The sequence below is a fragment of the Danio rerio genome, chromosome 20 (assembly GCF_052040795.2).
Source record: "Danio rerio strain M-AB ecotype USA chromosome 20, GRCz13ab, whole genome shotgun sequence".
In the NCBI taxonomy this organism is placed as follows: Eukaryota; Metazoa; Chordata; class Actinopteri; order Cypriniformes; family Danionidae; genus Danio; species Danio rerio.
In genome coordinates this window covers 14,867,416-14,888,730 of record NC_141040.1, presented here as the reverse complement: position 1 = coordinate 14,888,730, position 21,315 = coordinate 14,867,416, and the positions used below count along the sequence as shown (strand labels likewise).

The following is a 21,315-nucleotide window of genomic DNA, read 5'->3' as shown; positions in this document are numbered from 1 at the left end:
AATTATAAGAGTTGTGATTTACTGAACTATGCTTGAGACAGTTACACCACAGATCAGTTTTAAGGTTTGTCATAAAATGTAAAAAACAAACAAAAAAGGGGGTCAATTTAAGACAAATACATGTTTACTTTACAACTATGTACTAATATGTACTTTAAATGATGACACTATTAATTAATGTCATTTTTATCGAGTGTGACAGGAAAACGCAACATCACGTCAAAAACCTACATTCAAAAAATTCAAACACCCACAATATTTCTCACAACATCACATTTATTCACTATAGTTTAGAAAAAAGCAATAATATACTTTCATTTTTAAAGTAAAGTCTGTTGCATTTAAGGCTACGGCTTTTAGTAAAGTAGCTAGCTGCGATTTTCAATGTCTCTCTGATGCAAACCAGAATCATGAAGTATTTTTAGAGTCACAGCTTTTTCACTTTTGATGGCTTTTAGGTCATAGTATACTTTAAAAAAATATATAAACATATTGATAACGTCAAAAATGAATTGAATACAGAAACATAAGTCTACGTCAATAACATATTTTTGGGTTTAGGGGAAAGTGGTGATGAAAGTAATAAAGCAATTTCCTAAGTCCTGACAACATTTGCTTTCCAGGCTATACCAGCAAATTCAGCATGACCATTAACCGTCCCTGATTGAGCTGCCAAATATCCGCTGATAGTAATACAAGTATATTTGTGGCTCCAGAAGCTGTGTGGCTCTCATAATTAGTTAGTGTCCCCTTATTCAGATATTTATCTCACAATATTGTTCAGTGATATCATACAAAGCACCTTTCACCCAAATCAACCACCCACTACTGGGTTTTCCCAGTTGTACACATTGTTTTGGACACGTTATGTGTGGTCATGTGTGTTGAGTTGGTGGTTTATAGTGTGAAATTGTGTGGTGTTCAGGGAGGAAGCTCAGTGTCAGGTGGCGGTGGAGCAGTGTCCGTTTGTGCTAGGACTGACCAATGAGGACTCAGAGCTGATCCTGGATGAATGCGCTCAGCTGACCGAAGGCCTGAAGACCAGAGAAAGACACCTGTTCCTAATCAGCGACGCTCTGGTCATCGCCAAACTCAAGTGAGAACTGGAAATTCACACACAAACACACATACTCGCACAGAGATACAAACATGCACACACACATGCACTTGTACAGCTATCTTTATGGGGACTTCCATAGAAGTAATGATTTTTATACAAATACTGTATATTCTGTACATACACAAACCTACATGCACAGACAAACACACAAACCTAGATGCACACAAACACATTCAAACACATACACCTACATGTGTACACACATCAATCCATGCGCATTCACACACACACATACACTTAAATATGCAGACCACAAATTGAGACACACACACGTTAATCATCCACATCAGCCAATCTGTATCACGCACTAAACTACTATACTTGGAGTTGCTTTTGTTTCTGATATGAAATGGGAATCACCCAGCAAACAGAGATATGTGATGGGATTCCCCCAGAGACACAGTCAAGCTAAAATTACCAATTTGGTATATATACACTATATATAATAATTGTCCTGACCTAATGAGTAAATTAATTATTATTTCATTTATTTTGTGTGTGTGTGTGTGCATGAATATATATATATATATATATATATATATATATATATATATATATATATATATATATATATATATATATATATATATATATATATATATATATATATGTGTGTGTGTGTGTGTGTGTGTGTACACACACAGTGTTTCCTCTAAGATTTTTTTCCAGCTGTGGCGGCAGGCCTGTTTTACTCAGATCTACCAACTACCTGTGGCGTTATTTCAATGACAAATGTCATGAGCGCAGTATTACAATTCGAGATCACATTTATGTAATAGCCTACAAGCAAGCGAATCTCTTTGCTTGCATGCCGATTCCTCTGCTCTGTTCTTGCGTGCTCTCCAATAAACGCTGCTAAAGTACGATTTAGTGCGTTTATGTAACAAGTATGTCTCAAAGATTTATTAGATTTGCTAGGAATATTTGTGAATGTCTCTAATACACCTACAGAGCGACATTAATGCGTTCTAAAGTAAAGTGAAATGGCTATACATGTTTGCTGGCCTCATGCATCACGCACCTGTCAGTCAGTCAATCAGTCAGCACGTAACCTTAAAGAGTTAATGTGTTCTGTGTGTGTGTGTGTGTGTTTGTGTGTGTGTGTATACCATAAATATACCATAAATATTTGGAGATGGCACAACATTCCACTTCTTTCACTTCAAAAAGTCTTTGGTTGCTTTTGCAGTATGCTTTGGGTCATTCTCTATCTGCACTGTGAAGCACCGTCCAATGAGTTCTGAAGCATTTGGGTTCATTTGAGCAGAAAATATTGCCTGAAACACTTCCGAATTCATCCTTCTGCTATACATATATATATCATGATCTCTTGAAAATCTTTTCTGATTGGCTGGAGGGTGTGCAGTATTTTCATTAATAAGCACAAGTTTCAGTCAGTTTTGATCACAGTTCAAAATAAATGCATTTTTCCCAAACATGTGTAGCAACCAGAGGTTTTGTATCATGTCACTTGACTCGAGTCATGAATTTGATGACTTTAGACTCGACAAAATATAAAAAGACTTGCAACTCGATTTGGACTTGAACATAAATAACTTACTTTTACTTGGACTTGCACCTATTGACTTGTCCAGACTTGCTACTTCCCATAAAAAGCCCAAAGATAAAAAGTATGTTGACACGAACCGCTCTGTCTCTGTTTATGTGTGTGCGTGTGTGTGACAGAGAGCATGCGCGCATTCGGCACAACATCAGATCAAAGTTTTATGGGATTTGATTCGACAGCATCCAAGGTAACAACCACGTGAATGCGCCAGTTTTTGACTACTTTACTATAGTAGGCTACTGTTAAAAACACAGTACATGCAAATATACGTGTTAAGGGGCCCTATAGAACAGCTTCTCCTCAATATCCAGAAGATGACAGGGAAAATGTCCTTCACAATCTCATCAAAAATGTGGAAGACAACAGAAACTTATTCACTTTATTTTAGTTGCCATGATAAAATGGGATTAATACTGAGATTTATTTGAAGAGTAAATAGTACAATAGGCTATAATATCTTATCAAGTTTTTCCTTATTTTTATCACAGTTACATTTCTGCATGCGTTAAATTTTTATTTTTATTTTTATGTTATTATTTATTTTAAAGTTATATTTTTATATATTTTTAAATGTGTTTTATTTGATTAGCATGGTGCACCTTTTGGACGTTTAATAAATGTTTTTAAAATAAAATGCATTGTTCACATCCAACGTCTATTCTCTGTGTCTTTAAGTGTTTGATACTGGAAATTTCTCATTAAATAACATACAGTCAAACATGTTCAGCTTTATTAGATAAAAAATTATATATGTAAGTCTGTTATTGTTAATAAATAGTGCACCAATATTATATCAAAAAGCAGGAAAGGAAGAGGGAACACAAGAAACAAATTGTGAGTCTGCATATAATCTGCATGATAAAATTTGCGAGCGAGCAACACATAGCAATTATATATATATATATATATATATATATATATATATATATATATATATATATATATATATATATATATATAAGCAAAGGTCTTAAACATTATGTGAAGAAAACTATGTTATTGTTTGTATGAAGTAGCCTTCTTCATTGGGAATGTGCTACCATTTTTCATTGCTGCTAGATGAATTTGCATCTCAAACACGAGATTCAGTTGACAAAATACCAATTTCCAGTGGCGTAGAGCAAAATGCAGAGGCCCCCCTGCAGTGATCACTGACGGGGCCCCCTGATGATGGGGTGGGGGGTGGGGGATTACAAATTCAGGAAAAGCCTTCACAAACTGAGGAGCAATCACAAACTAAGGAGCGGTAAAGGGGGGCGGAGTGGAGCGACAACGCGGGGAAACCTTCACAAACTGAGGAGCCATCACAAACCGAAAGCGGCAAAAAGTGTCAAAGTAGCCAGAAGTCATTCATTTTCAATGAGAACCGGCAGCGAGAAACAGCGCGGCGCGTCTTCTTCGGTGTGAGCGTCAAGGAGAGTTGAAATCAAGTTAACTTTATGGTATGAGCTATGACGCAGTTCGGCAGAAAGCAATCAGAATGAAGTTGTCCACCGCTTGACATGTGTTCAGAGAACACAGACCTGTGAACTTTGGTTACGACCACAGTTATTCCCAAGAGTTTGATTATTGCGGTTGCCGGATTTTCAATTATTGAAAATCGCAACGACGCAGGGCCCCCTAAACCACGCGGTGCGTGCCCTACGGCCCGTGCCAATTTCACTAAGTTTTACTTTGAAGCATACAGGACTTGTTGGTCTACTGCTTTCTAATTGAGGTCGTTTATGTAATTTTGGTTAATCACAAGTTAATCACACAAAGACATAGCATAGCATAGCACAACTAAACTTAATGAATTAGACAGCAGTAGACCTGCAATTTCTGTGATGTGAGGCAAAATGGACTCTATTGAGGTGGGACTCCTTCTTTTGCAATATGCTGTGGAGACGAGATGCAGCACTGTTCAGCACTTTTTCAGAAAATTACATTTTGTATTTTTGTATTTTTATTTTGTAGTTTGTTTAATTAATACATATCTTACAACCATACATAATCTGTATACATTTAATTTTTCTGTTAAAAAGACTCAAAAAGACTTGAAAGTCAAACAGTTGGACTTTGGATTTGACTTGAGACTTGTTGGCCTTTGACTTGGGACTTGACTCAGGACTTGACTCAGGACTTGAGGGCAATGAATTGAGACTTACTTGTGTATGCCAAACAATGATTTTGTCCCACCTATATATAAACACATCTTTAAGCTTCTATGAGACCAAGTTGCCTCAAGGTAGCATAGCATAATGTCAACCCAGGCTCATTCTGAAAATGTACATCTATATACATTTCTGGAGAGCACTAAATACGTTTCAGGTGGTATGTTTTTTCTTGCACTAACTGATCGACTAACCCACCCTCCTCCTTCCCTAAACTCAACCAATAGGGTTTTCAAAAGCAATCTAGAATAAGTAAAGCCCCTTACTTGAATTTTACCACTTTGTTAGATTTTAGCACATTCTCACCGTGTTATTGTTTCTTTTATTTTTTGACTTCTGTTTTTCTTTTGCCTGCTTTCTGAAACTGTTCTTTGCCAGACACAAACCCTTTCATCCAAGGTAAACTCTTTGCATCTCAAGTCTGCCGTTGTACATGGCGAGATACAGGACAAACTGGTAACAACAGGAAAGCTGTCCATCTGAAAGTAAGTGGTCAGCTGATAAGAGTGAAAAGAAACAAAACCATACGGCCCTATAGCATTAGTTTTAAAAACAAATTGCAGCCATACATACCTCTGGCTACATAATTTGTGATCTTCAGAAATGTATAGGACTATGTTTTCAGAATGAGCCTAGGAACTAGGAAATCATCATTTATATAATTTGTATTATCATTATAAAGATATACAATTTCTTCATTTTATTTTTGTAGGATTCCATGTCTATCACCACACAAGCCACCAGCACGCACATAGCTGTCTTTTGTAAAATTGCCGATAATTATGTGCAGTTTAATCCAACATGGTTTGATTATATCCCTCCTGCACACATAGCTGTTCTTGTATTGATTGCTTTCTTCTCCACTGACTTGCTGTTTGTTCTTGATGTGATAGAAAGCCGACAGCATGCTCAAATGGTTCTGCCACTCAGCCATCACCCATGTAAACTCCCATTTAAGATCTCAGAAAGTCAATATTCTCAGCTGCAGTCAGCGAAGAGACAAATAAAATACACCAGTGAGTTTTAATGGTCAAAACGAGTGACCAGGATGAAATACTAGAAGCTCTTTTAGTCTGAGAAAAACTGTTGATGTTATATAACGCCGGACCCACAGTGATGCTTATGCAATACACTTTGCTTGAAATCTATTAGAGGTGCTGAGGTGCGAAACAACAAATAAACGTCTTCAATTGTAGCTTCAGCAAGGGACACAATGGCTGAGGGGCTTTGGTTTATAGTTTTCTGTTTTCAAGGCTTATAAACAAATCCATTTATCCAAAATAAAGACATAAATACGTCACAGTAGTAGGAGAATTAAGCTACTTCCTTTTTGTAACATATTTCTTCCTGAACAGAATCTACAATAAATGCTGTTTGTTGACATATTGACTTTCTAGCAGATGGTATACGGCATATGCATATTGTGAAGCAAAGTATAAGTAATTCAATGACTGCTGGACTGCATGATTTGATCAATGATGATGGTCATCACATTAGGGTTAAAGGTTCTGTGGGGTAAAACACATTTTTTTGTACTAGTTCTTACAATCACCAGCAATCTAGCTACTGTGTGCGGATCTCTAGAGAACTAAATGAACTACAAATCCTGTTGTGCACCTCACACACACCTGTTCCAGTTTTATGTTGAATACACATACACAGCCGGAGCCATGTAATCATGATGAACTGATTACATGGAGTTTAAAACAGCACAGATGCACACTTCAGTGCTGAGTCTTGTTTTACTGTACCGTGACATTACGACACATTTTTGTTTGCCTTTTTTCTTTCTTTACGTAATTTGCTGACTGTGCAGACAACTTGCCTGTTTATTGACCTTGACTTTGGATTATCTGCATGTACCTGTTTGCTCCTGTTTTGATGGTTGCCTGCCTGATCAATCTGTCTAATAAACTGCATGTTGATCCTTACTTCTGTTGTCCCGACCCGTATGTTACAATATAGTAAAATATAATTGTAGTTTTTTTTTTTCCTGGTACAGCCGATCCAAATGCAGCATATAACGAAGATTTAACAAAAACAAAACTAAAACAAAGCAAAACAAGATCATGAAACACACCAGCATCATAGAAACAACAAATTAACAATCCACGACCAGAGTGAAACACAAACTAGAATATTTATTCCTCCTAATAATTAGAATATTCTTATTTAGTGGACTCAATTTCCTCAATTTAGTGGACTCAATTAATTATGTGCACTTCAGCTGGGACCGGGTAGATTAGTGCAAGGCATGTTGTGTCACGATCGGTGAAGGGAAAAAGGAGCGAGGACCCAAGTGCAGAGTAGATAGGATTTTATTAAATAATAAAAATAAAATAAAATGCAAAATAAACAACCCCGAGGGGGAAAACACTAGTAAAACAAATAAACAAACAAACTTGACTGGGCAGGCACGACAAGGCAAGGCTGGACACAGCAGGACAGGTAAAGATGGACAACATGTGATGACGAACTCGCACAGGACAGCAGACATAAGTGGTTTATAAACTGTAGGAAATTAACACAAGAACAGATGAACATAATTAACTAATAATGGGTTAACAAGGAGGGTGGGACTAGACAATAGACGGGAGAGTGCATGACACAGAGAGACGACACAAGCCATGCGCTCACAAAAAACAGGACAAGAACATGCAGCCAATGAGAGAACTCATTAACCGCATGTTCATGACAAGACGAGCACAACACTGAAGCACACGACAAAAGCACGTGACCACAATGTAAACATCGAGCCACGTGCTTTGACAAAAGACGCAAGACAATAGCACACGAAAGATAAACACCTTACCGTGCGCTCACACATAAGCAACGCGCATGCTTCATCTCAGCGCCAACCAAAACTGAAACCAACTAGATGGAGGCGCCGAGAATAAAGCAGCGCAATGCTGACAGAACAAACACAAACACTAGATAAGCCTTAGAGGGACGCAGAGCGTGCGCGGCCACATCAAGCGGCAGCGCGCACACTCTGCGTACACCCACGACGGCGCGCGCGCACACAGAGACAGAAACAGGACCAGACATGAGTAGTGTCAGAGCTCTGCCACCAAAACAAGAATTTACAAGACCAAAGTGGCAGAGCCCTGACATGTTGGAAGGTGTAGTGTGTGATGTGACATGCATGTAGTTCTCCAGCGATCCGCAGTCGCTGGTGCTCGTAACACCCAAACACACGTTTGTCATATTAACTGGGGGGTATTCCAGAAAGCTGGGTTAACTTACCATCCACTAAACTTTGAACTCTCCGTTGATTAACCCAAAACCTGCTTACTGTGAGTTTGTCAGTTCCGAAACAGGTGATAAGTTAAAACAACCTCCTGAAGATTACCGCGGGTTAATGCGCGCGCACGGCGAATACCTAAAGGCATTATTAGTAGATCATTGAATTCACGAGTCACCGTAGAAAGTCACGAAAGAAAGAAAGAAAAGAAGAAAAAAATATAAGATAAAAAATAGATAAGAAAAAATAAATAAAAGGGGAGAAAAGTGATTAGTTTATTAAATTAAACATGCCAACCTCTCTTTTATTGTAATGAAAAATCAAAAGTATTTTAACGTCTTTTTAGAGTATGTTGTGTAACCATTCATTCTCTTAAAAGGTAATATTTGATTACTGGAGCGGTATTAAACACTCTAGAATATTCTTTCTGTCATGTAGCTAATAGAAAGGAGGCTGAGGCCTGTTTAACTGCTGTGGGCCACCAAATAACTCTAAGGAGCTGCTCCGTCCTTTAATAAAGGCTCATCAGTGTTTGAATTATTCAACCTTATAATCCACACAATTGTCACAGTTGTACAGTAAGTGATTGTTGTCAGGAAGCTTTAGGTTCTTTTTATGCTTTTTGTTCTGCATGCAGATGAAGTTCCTTCTGCCTCAACTAACAAACAGTGTAAGAATTTGTCTGCACTAATCCTTATTTAAATTTCACTATTGTATCACAAAACAATATTTTATTTATTTATTTTAGATCTAAGTCCATCTTCTAAGATAAATAAAGACACATGAGCATCACCTTAAGGTGAGAAATGTATAGGCAAAAATGTTGACAGGTGTGAGTATAAAGCAAAAATCACTCATTTTATTTTAGGAAATAAAGTAATGAACAGTGCTTCCGACCAAACTATTGAATTAAATATTTTTTGACAATCTCTTAGCACTGTTCCTCTTTAGTCTGCTTGGGTCACTGAGGTTCCCCTTCGGGTAAGGAACTCCAATGCTATTAGTGGATTTGATTTTAGGAAAATCCACGAATTGGGAGGATTCGGTTCAGAAGCCAATGAATGTCAATGAATTGGCAGCGTAAGCTTACGCAGGTGTGCTTCATTGCCAATTAACCCAGCATATAAGCACACGTGGAGCAAGCAGACGCTATCCTTTTTAAGCTGAAGAGACTTTGCTAACAGCTAAGGGACAGTCATTATGGCGATGGTAAATAGCATTTCCGTTCCCCTCCACGGGGAACGAGGGTTACTTCAGTAACCAGAACGCTCCCCTTCGGGTGGGGAACTCCAATGCTATTAGTGGATTTGATTTTAGGAAAATCCACGAATTGGGAGAACTATGGAAAACACTATAATGACTGCACCTTACCAATGCCTCCGATGAGAGGATAGCCAAGCAAGCGTGATGCACCCACATCATGGGAGGTGCGGTCCTTCAACGTGTCCCTGGCCCCAACTTATCCCACTTCAACTGAAGTTTTACGGATTTAGGTATATTTTTTGGAAAGTCGCGAGCGTCTAGATAATTCTATGAAATAGTACGTTGGAAGCATGCAATCCCGATAGGAAGGAAGCTGCGGAGGCCATCCGCTACCCAAGGGAGAGATAAGGTGGCAATATTAAATATGGACTAGCCCTAAGAAGGGGGAGTGCGCATAAGAAGAAGTGGTTAGCGGAGAGGGAAGACACGGGTCCACCCGAGAGGGGGGACTGAACCGTGGTGGAATAGGTTGTTGTTGGTAACCTTGTTGGCTGTTATCTGGGCTCTGTGCCCAGTTTTTGTTCCTAATTAAAAAAGCTTCTTTTTATTGCTGGTCTGGGTTCTGTCCACACAGCTCACAGTAAAATAAGTCTTGGATGTCCTTAGAGCATGTATGTGAAGTTTTAGCTCAAAATACTACACACATATTGTTTTAGACCTTTTTGAAACTGCCACTTTTAAGCTTTGATTGTAATTGTACCGTTTTGGTGAATGCTTTAAATTCAAATGAGATTGTACTCTTTTTCTAAAGAGGGCAAAGCTACAAATGCCTCTGTGTCAGCATAATGGCAGATTCAAAAACAAAACTTACATACTATGCTAATAAGGGAGAGATTGTCATTTAAAGGCGGGAATTCCCCCTCTGATGTCACGTACTAAGGAAGAATATCAGTCAGAGTGTTTCTGCAGACTTATTAAGTGTGTTTATAAAAAATAGAATTAATACATTTTTACCATTTAAAATTTGCTTATAATTACAGACTGTTGATTTTTCTGTAATAGGTCCCCTTCAAAAACTGATTTGATGGCATAATGGCATCAATTAAAACAGTTGTCATAACAACATGCTTCCCCTCCTCATAAGTTGTTTTGATTGGTCCACATCTTTGGAACTAAAAATTAATATAAAAGCACAACTAGCATGCGCAAGGTGCTACAAGACACAAGAGACATGAGCAAAATGGTGACACACATCCATTAAGCATGTGTTTACATAGAGAAAGTATAACAAAATAGTGCATTGGAATGGAAAATCTGGCCTGTAATTTTTAACTAAGAATATTAAAGATTTTTGGTGTACGCGTTCTAAAACATAGAACTTTATAAGACTTTCATTTAGGCCACAGTATTTATTCATTTGTGTGTGTGTGTAGGCTTTGTAATAAAGATGTGTCTACCGTATGTCTTGGCTAATAATCAATATTAAAAACAATGGAATTAATAACGGTATGTTGCACTACTTGACAAAAGTCTTGCTGCCTATCCAAGTTTTAGGGAAAACAAATAATTACTTGACTTGAAGTTTAACATTTAGTGTCAGAAGTGACCTATGAAAGTCAAAGGCCTCTAGATTATGCTTATTCTACCAAAACAAAATATGATCATGCCTTGATTTTTAATTATTTAATTAGGATATTAACGTCTGACTTTGCTGAGACAAACGTCTTGTCACTTAACAGAAATAATGTCCAGTATAGAATATAAAGTCATGGTGCATGGGAAAATGAATTAATGTTGTGTATGACTACCATGGGCTGCAATGACTCTTATAACTTATTGATAAAGTCCTCTGGAATAGCAAAGAAGGTGTTCTTGCAGGACTCCCAGAGTTCATCAAGATTCTTTGGATTCGTTTTTAATGCCTCTCCTTTCATCTTGCCCCAAATATGCTCAATAATGTTCAATTCTGGTGACTGGGCTGGCCAATCCTGGAGCACCTTGACCTTCTTTGCTTTTAGGAACTTTGATTTGGAGGCTAAAGTATGAGAAGGAGCGCTATCCTGCTGAATAACTTTCCCTCTCCTTTGATTTGTAATATAATAGGCAGCACAAATGTCTTGATACCTTAGGCTGTTGATGTTATCATCCACTATACTGAATGTAACTCCAAACCATAATTTTTCCTTCACTAAATTTGATGGATTTTTCTGAGAATCGTTGGTCCTTGCAGGTTCCAGTAGGTCTTCTGCAGTTTTCGTGATGATTGGGATGCAGCAAGATGATTTATCTGAAAAAAATCTATCTTCTGCCACTTTTCCAAATGATCAACTATAAGTCGACTAACGATAACATTTTTGTCAGCTAGTGTATGCTGCAATCAAAAGTCCAAAAAAATGCATTGAATTTGTGCTCTATGCAAATAATCTGTCTCCTAAATTACATTGAAACTTCTGCTTATCTTTAAAACTTCTGCTAAATCATTTGACACAACAGATCTGACACAAGGTGCTTTTGTTTTTGGTGACTAAAAAAGAGAGCCTAAAAGTCCCCCCAATTCCCCATTCAATATTACTACAAAGAAATAACATTCAGAAAGTTAGGAAATATTCATTCATATTCATCAGTTATAGTTATAGATTTAAAAAAAAAAAAAAAAGAGAAGTTATAATGTATTTGACTGATAAGTTGTCATGACATGTCAAGACATGTCTACCATTGTCACCATTAAAATTGACATTGTATTTGCATCCTGAAATGTAAAGGTGAAATTAAAGGTTTTTATTTGCATTTATTTCATAATCGCGTTATTAATTATTATTATTTTAACAGAAGGGATGAGATGCTGAATAACCAAACTAACAGTATCAGCTGAGAAGTTTATATTGTGACATTTTACTTTACAAAACTCCCACTTTTGAATTACAAGCTTGACACCTTCCTTCACCCAAGTTTATTTATCTGCATTTGGTTGTTCCTACACATTAGCCATATTGTAAAGCATAAAAAGGTGGCATTTAACCTAGTTTTCTTTTTCAGGTCAAATGCAAGTTACAGACTGAAACACAGGGTTGATTTAAAGGACCTGTGGGTGTGTGGCTTTGAAAATGACGAGGAGGAGGAGAATGAAGATACAGATGTTGATCTCAGGACATCCATTGTGTTGGCCTGGTCTTCCTCTCTATGCCTGGTGGCTTTCCGGTGAGCCTTTTTTGTTTTTGATAACTTTTTAGAGCTTGAAGCTTAAACAGAACGATCGGTACCACTTTACTTGAAGGGGGCTTTTGTAAGACTGTCATGAAACATTCAAAATCATGAAATGTCAACATGTTGTGAATTTAAAGGCAATTTTTTTGCATGTTTTCAACTTTTCATTTATTCCTTCATTCATTCATTTTCCTTCAGCTTAGTTCGTTGTTTATCAGGGGTCGCCACAGTGGCATAAACCGCCAATTATTCCAGCATATGTTTTATGAAGCGGATGCTTCATAACTAAGACAACATACAGTAACTAGTCATAAATCTGTCATAAACATGATTGACATGAGGCCATTGTAATTGTTCAAGTTCATTTATTTATAAAGCACATTTAAACTCAATTTAAGTCACAAGACTGGCCAAAGTGCATCAAAGTAAAATAAAAAGACAGAACAAAAAATAAGCCAGGAGAAGCAACTGAAAAAAAATGAAGCAGTAGAAAGGACTATTAAAATAAATAGTTTTTAGCTTGGCTAATTGTGTTGTGAATTTTATAACAGTTTTATAACAGTGTCATTATTATTTTTCTTGACTTCAACTACAGTGGTAAAAATGTAATATGTCATTAAAATATCCTTGAATAGTAATGATTCTGTTATTAAAATATATTAACCGAGTATTGACAATTCAGTTTGTTCCACTGAAATAATGTAATCAGAAAAATATTCATGATGATTACAATGGCTATATGACAATCATGTTTATGACAGGTTTATGACAAGTTATGCAGTTGTTGTAAAAAAAAAATGAGTTAAAAGAGGAGAGAAGAACCCAGTCCAGGAGACTCGAAACAAGCAGAATTCCTTTATTGAGACGTGTTGGTTAATCTGCAGTCATACAGCGTCTTTAAGATGTCCGTGTCTGCAAGAGCCTACTAGAGGTCCGCAGTCTGCAAGTTCTTCACAAGTCTCTCACAAGTCTCACACAAGTCTGAATTAGTCTGAATTAAGACAAAGATTTCATGGCTATATTGTGTTCTTAGGAGGAGGGGATATGGCTAAACAAAGCATGCAAATTAAGGGTTGTGGTCGGCAGGGTAAACTGCTTCTCAGGTCTAATCTCATTATGTTCTGGAGACAGAAACCGCCTGACCATTTGATCGAAAAGAGAAAACAATAGACACCCCATGCTGTGAAACTGATAATTGCATCACTTTGGCTTAGTCTGTAGTCAGCAAGGCAAAAGTTAAATGACCCTCCTAGCTGGCATGTCAATGAAATAAAATAATTAAAAACCAGAGAATATAACTTTTTAGTTATACGTAGATTATTGTTAATTTGAAATTAGATGATAAAAATTTATATTTCCACACTGTCTTGGTAAAGTTGACATGACAAGACATCTCAGACAATGTCATCTTTTCATTTAAAATGTCATAACTGTGAAAATTACTCCTAATGAGAGTTTTTAAGTTTTAAGCATGCACAAATAATACACACAGCACAATAGGCGCATGACATGTTTGCCCTGACGTGTTGCTATTTTCAGACTAGTGTAACCTTAATTTTACAGAGTATGATAGTTGTGCGCCTCGCTTACACATTGCTTAAAACACGCAGGATGTACAGCAACACACAAATATCTTTACAATTGAAAAAGAATTAAAGGATTAAAATATTACAAAATTTTAATTTTCTACATAAATATAAAAACGAATGCCTCCATGCCTCTTCACTTTGGGGGGCTTTTTTCATCTAAATGGGATGTGACTAAACTATGAACAAGAATGGCAGCTGAATGAGGTGTGAGGGAAGGACGTAAACGATTTATATTTTGAAGGTGGAAATAAGCGGAATGGGTGACATTATTTACATATGCAGTGAATGAAAGGGTGCTTTCAAAGATGACCCCCAGACTTTTTACCTGAGGGGAGGTGGTAATGACAGAATCATCTGTGAGAATGGAAAAGCTATGTAATTTATTTAAAGTGGATTGTGTACCTATAAGTAGAAGAAAGTTCAGGAAGTTGGAGGTGAACCAAGATTTGATGTCTGCAAAGCAATTAGTAAGGGATGAAGGTGGGAGTTTGTGGTTGCGTTTGGTTGATAAGTAGAGCTGGGTGTCATCTGTGTAGCAATGAAAAAGAATTTGGTGTTTGCAGAAAATATAACCAAGTGGAAGATGATAGATCATAAATAGCAGGTGTAGGGATGGTATACAGTTTAACCCAAAAGGACCAGTCTGGTAGATAAAGAAGAGCCGGAGTCAGATTTTTAAATAAATAAATCAAGTTTACTGAAGATAGTTTGCAGTTACATCAGCAGAAGCCAGCTTCAACACTCGCAATGAGTTCCTAGGCCGCTCTGCTTACAATCACCAATCAATAACAATTATACTCTCACATAACGTCATTAACTGTGTCATACATATAGGTGTTCTAACCTGATTGGTTAAAACACAGATAGACTTGGAAAATTTCCACGTGGGGTTTGTGCGTGTATTCTGAACAAAATCTTAAGAATAAACGTCAGACATCCCTTAGACTGATTAGAGCTGACTCCAGACCTGTAAAACAAATCAATAAACAAATAGAACACACACACTTAAAGTATAATCTGTTTCTAATCCAAGGCTGAGTGTACTCTCAGCCGTCTTTATCTAAACTGGTTAAAAACCGGTATAATCTACATTCAGGCAGTTATATTCTTACTATACAAAGTCTATCTTGAATAAAAGTAAAACCACTCTAAAAGATTTAACCGAAAAAATAGCAAACTCACTTTAGACATTTTAGATAGTAATAACTACTAGAAATAACAATAGAAACAGTTGATTCCAGTCCTCAGCTATCAGTTCCACTCAAGGTCTCCATGACCTCTGACCTAGTTTGGTGGCTTCTGAAAATAGTTATAAAGAGACAGGCAAATGCACTGAACATTCTTATATTAAGCAATGTGTTACTTACTTATTAACTTATTAACTTATTCATTAATTAAAATCAAGTCAAAGTTTAATACTCATTCAAATGATCAAATAGTTATATTTAATAAAAAATATATGAGAAACAAGATGATGAGAAAAGGATAAACGTTGGTCCATGATGAGATGGATTTGAAAGCAGAAATTTATTTATTGATAAATGAGTGCATTATAATAAATTCTAAATAAATAAATGTATTCTGACCTGATTAGTTTACTTTATGTCAAACTTTACAAAATATGTGTTTAATTTAAAATTTGACAAAACCCAACAACCCCCCACCCTCCCATAACTTCCCCACCCCCTGTAAATCCACCCTGTATATAAGTATAAGTAGTGAAATATAGGAAATATGTACAAAAAAAAAAAAAAAAAAACTGACATTTTCTGAAATAATGTGCTGTGTAATGTCATCTTTCCAGAGTTCTTCTTAAGATCTTATTTTAGTTTTTCTGTCCAGGTGATTTCATACAGCCTCAATAATATTCAGGTCTGGACTCTGTAGAGGCCATTTCATAACTGTTTCATCAGCTGTTTTTTTATTTTTTTTATTTCCAAATAGGATTTTACTGCAATTAGTAAACCACTATCATACTAAAATTAGTTAGACAGTTAGTCACACTTTATTTTGCTGGTCCGTTTGTTGAATCTAGGTTTCATTGCATCTACATGCCAACTAATTCTTATCAGATTATAAGTATACCGTTAGGGGGAGGGTTAGTGTAAGTTGTCATGTTCTTGCAAAGTTTCTTATAGTCAGTTTAATGTCTGTTGAAGTAGCAGTATCAGCAGATTTTAAGCAGTCTACTAATTCTCTAATGGACCATCAAAATATACTGTTACCGACTAAAATAATAATTCCAGACTATACTTTCTTGTTATATTCTAATAAAATAAAATTGAGAATTATAAAACAAGCTTAATGTTGCAACAGTCTTATATCATATTGGCAATAGCCAAAAATTCTTTGTATGGGTCAAAACTATTTATATTTTAAATGCTAAAAATCATTAGAATATGAAGTAAAGATATCTTTTATGAATATATTTAGTACAGTAGATTTGATCAATATTTAGTTCTTTGTACGCTCAGATGATATAATATAAGATTTATAATAGTTAATCTCAGGCAAATATTGTCCCATCCTAACAAACCATACATCAATTGAAAGGTTATTTATATAGATTATATACTTTAAATCTCAATTTTATAAATATTGACACTTATGACGGGTTTAGTGGTAAAGGGTATCCGTTATACCATCAGTAAAACATCATATGTAATGGTGGCCTAGAACGTTTACACAGTACTTTAGATCATTAAACTCTCATGATTGCATGCCCACAAGAACATGCATCAAACAGCACAGCATGTGGGTAGTCTGTGGGCTCGCTGTCTGACGCTGAAACTAGGCTGCTAACCAAAAAGTACACAGTCAGGATGTACGATCAGTGTTTGTGACGCCAAGGCAGAGCAGGTGTTTAAGGACATTGTGTAGTCATTGTGAGATTTTGAGTAGGTGTTATTCACCTGAACGTGGGATTTGTAGGTGTTCGCTCAGTTGTTGCACCACTGACAATTATAACAAAAAAGATTTACTTTACGAGAAGAAACAGTTGCACTGGTAAACAGAATTAGCTGATTAATTCTCACTTAAAGGCATAGTTCACCCTAGACTGTGTCATCATTCACTCACCACACTTCACTTGTCACAAACGTGTAGCCATTGACATCCATAGCAGAATCAACAAATACTGTAGAAGTCAATGGTTATAGCTTTCTTCAAAATATCTTCTTTAGTGTTTGGAACCACTTAAGAATAAGTAAATGGTGAGTACATTTTCATTTGTGGGTGAACTCCCTTTAAGTATCTAATAATCCAATCACATCATAGAAACTTGGATGCATTCAGGCATGTGTAAAGACATGGGTAAAGACACCACCAACCCTAGTTTATTATACATCGGGGCCATTATTGTTTAACATCACTACTTGTATTTAAAGTCCGCAACTTCAAAATAACATTTTTTTAGATGTTAGTATCAGTTTTTTTTTTTTTTTTTTTATCTTAAGGATATTTATAAGCTAGTGTGTTCCAAAACAGTAGCAAAATTCGCAATGAGAAGATAAAAACATCCAAAGCTTGCAGTTTGTCACTTCCGCCTAAAATGGATCAATGATTGTTTTGACATCATTACCTCATCCTTCAGTTTCTCATCATATCTTCTGACCAATCAAATGCTCTTTAGTATCTGAAATGCGTTACAGACATTACTTTTTAAAATCAACACATGCTCATTGTGACTAGGTATATCCATATACATTTCTGGAGAGTGCGAATTATGAAGCCTTCGCTACATATGGCTGCATTTTGTATTTAACAGCATTTTGTATTTTACCAGTTTGCCCAGTAGCTCGCTATGTACGTCGACAGACTTGAGACAGTTGACCGGAGTTGACCGGTTGCGTCCGGTGCAGAACGGTTCTAGAGAGTTGCAAAAACAGAAGCCAAAAAATAATATAAACAAGTAAATAACGGTAAGAATGTGGTAAAATCTGAAAATGTGATAAAAATCAGGAGAGGGCTTTTCTTTTTCTTGATTGCTTTTTAAAACTGTCAGGATTTAGCGAATTGGGTGGGCGGGTTTTGAAAACACTATTGATTGGGTTTAAGAAAGGAAAAGACTCTTTAAATCCAAACAAACGATTTGTCCAGCAATGTGAAAAACTCCCTCTGTTGAGCTGGATTTCCACATGGGTTTCGCTGTTGTTCAGTTCTTTTGTTCTCTCAAGGCCTGTAGTGGAGTCTGGAGATTCAGGTTTGAGGCGTCAAAACACTGTAGTCGTGTTGACTTCTAGTTTCATGACACAATAAACTTAACTGGACTCTTAACTGGAAATAAAAAAGGGCATGTATCAGAGACTGGAAAGTTTGGCCATGCTGTTATGCCATTTTAGCGAGGTCAACGTCTGCTCGCTGGACCTTAAGAAGAGATGCTGAAGAACTCTCTCTCTCTGATGTAATCTGCATAAGACCCCAGCTAATAAAGTGAGTGCCCCTGTTGAATCCATACAATCGAAATATACCTTATAAATTGTGTCTGTTGGCTCCCTGTCTCTGAAGCCTGCTCGCAGTGGGAGGAGTAACATTTTAGTTACAATGGACCATTTCACTTGTTATGGGGTGGCAGTGATCAGTGTCCCAATTTTGAATCCAGAGTCATATAAGAACTGTGTGGATTATATGACATCAGAAAGTCCCATATGACACCATACCACCCTGCAGGGAATGGACAATGTGAATGCTTTAATTGGATATTGTTGAGTATTCTGGGTAAATTAAGGGATGACTAGAAGGAAAATTGGGACCAGCATGTGGCAGAGATGGTAAAGGCCTACAATAATACTTTTCACCCTTTTACAGGGTATGCCACTTATTTTTTTATGTTTGGACGAAAAATAAGTGGCTAAGTTGTACATGGAAATTACGTTGGGTCAGGGAGATATCGAAAAAAAATGTTCCACCAGTATGTCGTTCCTCCTGAAGAAACTTAAGACTCGTATGGTGGGATAATGAAGACATGGAGAGAGAGAGAGAGAGAGAGTCTTAAAAGTACAGGGTGGCCTTTGTCAGTCTTTGCCAGCCTTTGTTGATGATGGGTTGATTTCTGTTCAGTCAATACAAGAAGCTAAAGAGCTAATAGTTGAAGCCCAAGCCCTGTGCAAGTGTGGTGGTCTACACCTTCTAACTCCTAAACTGTGTGGAATCTTCAGAATGAGCAAATACCAACAAGCACTTAATCTTAATCCTTACACAACAGGACATGTTCTGGCCATCCAATGGTCTATGAATGATGATACATTTGGCTTTGATGTCAAGTTGAAAGAGCAGCCATCAACACGCAGGGTGATTCTTTTAGTCGTCGCCTCTTTATACGAACCTCTTGGGTTAGTCTCACCCTTTCTCCTGAAAGCAAAACCTATCCTGCAAGAATTGTGTTGCAGAAACATCAAATGGGATGACTTTCTTCCCAGAGACCTACTCCCGCGGTGGGAGGAATGGACAGGTAGTCTTGAAGAAGTATTTCAGCATTCCAAGATGTTATCATCCACCATCCTTTAGTACTATTGTTAGGACATAACTTCATCATTTTTCAGATGCAAGCGATCTAGGATATGATGCAGGTTCTTACCTTAGGCTCAAAATGATGAAAATTAAGTCTTGTAATGTCCAAAGCTAGAGTAGCACCAACAAAAATCAAAAGCATTCCAAGACTGGAACTGTCTGCAGCTGTAGTCTCTGCCAAGATTAGTGCCATGCTAAAGATGGAATTGGAAATTGAAATCAGATCTTTTGGTCTGATTCTCAAGTTGTGTTGGCATACATCAATAACGGAACTAGGTGATTTTGTGTGTTTGTTGCAACTCTTTTTAAGGCAATCAGAGACATCACAGATGTAAGTCAATGGCATTATGTTAGAACATCTGAAAATCCAGCACATCATTGCTTGAGAGGCCTTGACATAACAGTGACATGCATATCATCTTGGATATCAGGACGCACATTTTTTTGGGAACAAGATGTCCAAGGTGAACAAGGTCCCCACCACCTAAACATTCCGATACTTTGCTTGTAGGTGATCCTAAGGTCAGAGCTGTTTCTGCCCTTGCAACCAAAGGATGTGATGGTTTAAACTTTCTCAACCAATTCAATCATTTTCTTCATGGAGAACACTTATTAAGGTGATTGCCGTAATTAAAAGACTAGCTACAAGTCAGAAGTTACTTAATGACATTGGAAGTGGAAGAACAGGTTAAAGCCTCTGAGGTCCTGATCAAGCTTGTCCAACAGAAAGCATTCTGTCATGTGATAAAAATGATTCAGGGAGACAATTTTTTTCAGAACTCAAGCATGCTCTTTCACCCTAATCCAATATTAAGAAGAGGTCTTCGTGTTGGAGGAAGGTTGAAAGAGGCATCCTTGAGTGAAGAGCTAAAGCATCCAGTTATCCTGCCAAAGGATAGCCACATCACAGAATATATTGTGACCCACTATCACACAAAGGTTTGTCATCAAGGGAGATTTGCATCAAGTCATGCCAGTGGAGTCTGAGAGCAACAAATAAGGACTCGGTAGGCAGACTCGATGATTCATCCCTGAGAACATTGTTTTATAAGGCAATGGCAATTATGAATAGTCGTCCATTGACAGTAAATAGTTTGAATGATCCCTCATCTCTGGAACCCCTAACGCAAAATCATCTTATTCTAATGACATCAAAGATTGCTCTTCCACCTCCTGGAAACTTTCAGAAGAAGGACATGTATACCACAAAAAGATGGCGTCGAGTTCAGTACTTGATAGAGCAGTTCTGGTGTCGTTGGAAAAAGGAGTACCTTCTAAACATTTCTACATGACAGAAATGGCATGCACCTCGTTGCAATCTCAAAGTCAATGACATAGTAATAATTAAAGAGGAAATGATGCCCAGAAACCAGTGGCAGTAAGGTAGAGTTGTCGAAGTCATTCAGGTCAATGATGGCTTAGATCAACAAGTTAAACCTCAAACAGGAGATCGAAGACTTTGAGCACTTCCAGGTGCAGAGAGCTCAGCCTCGGGTGTTCTGGTGATTTCAGGGATGAGTCGACGATTGCTAATAAAACTGTCCAGAATGCACAAACAAATATCCAAGATCTCTTGTTGGGTGTATGATGTAAAGGCACAACTGATGCCAACAGACCCAAAATGAGGAGGAATAATACTGCAAAAGTGTGAAAATTGGATAGACGCTGGGTTTAGCAATGTGTACACGCCGCTATCTTATCTCAATTTAATAAGTTGTCTTGTTACC

General features: G+C 37.1%; 2 protein-coding genes across 5 annotated transcripts in view; both read left to right on the top strand.

The window, feature by feature from the left end:
• LOC137488715 (uncharacterized) overlaps positions 1-21,315 on the top strand; it is a 731,364-nt gene that overhangs the window by 249,164 nt on the left and 460,885 nt on the right. The window lies entirely within an intron of this gene.
• The window catches only part of tagapb (T cell activation RhoGTPase activating protein b), a 74,445-nt gene that overhangs the window by 37,035 nt on the left and 16,095 nt on the right, over positions 1-21,315 (top strand). For all 4 annotated transcript variants that reach the window (XM_087296631.1, NM_001365334.1, XM_087296633.1 and 1 more), the window contains 2 exons: positions 926-1,096; positions 12,324-12,485. In XM_087296631.1, coding sequence (XP_087152757.1) covers positions 926-1,096; positions 12,324-12,485 — 333 coding nt within the window. The remainder of the gene's footprint in view (positions 1-925; positions 1,097-12,323; positions 12,486-21,315) is intronic.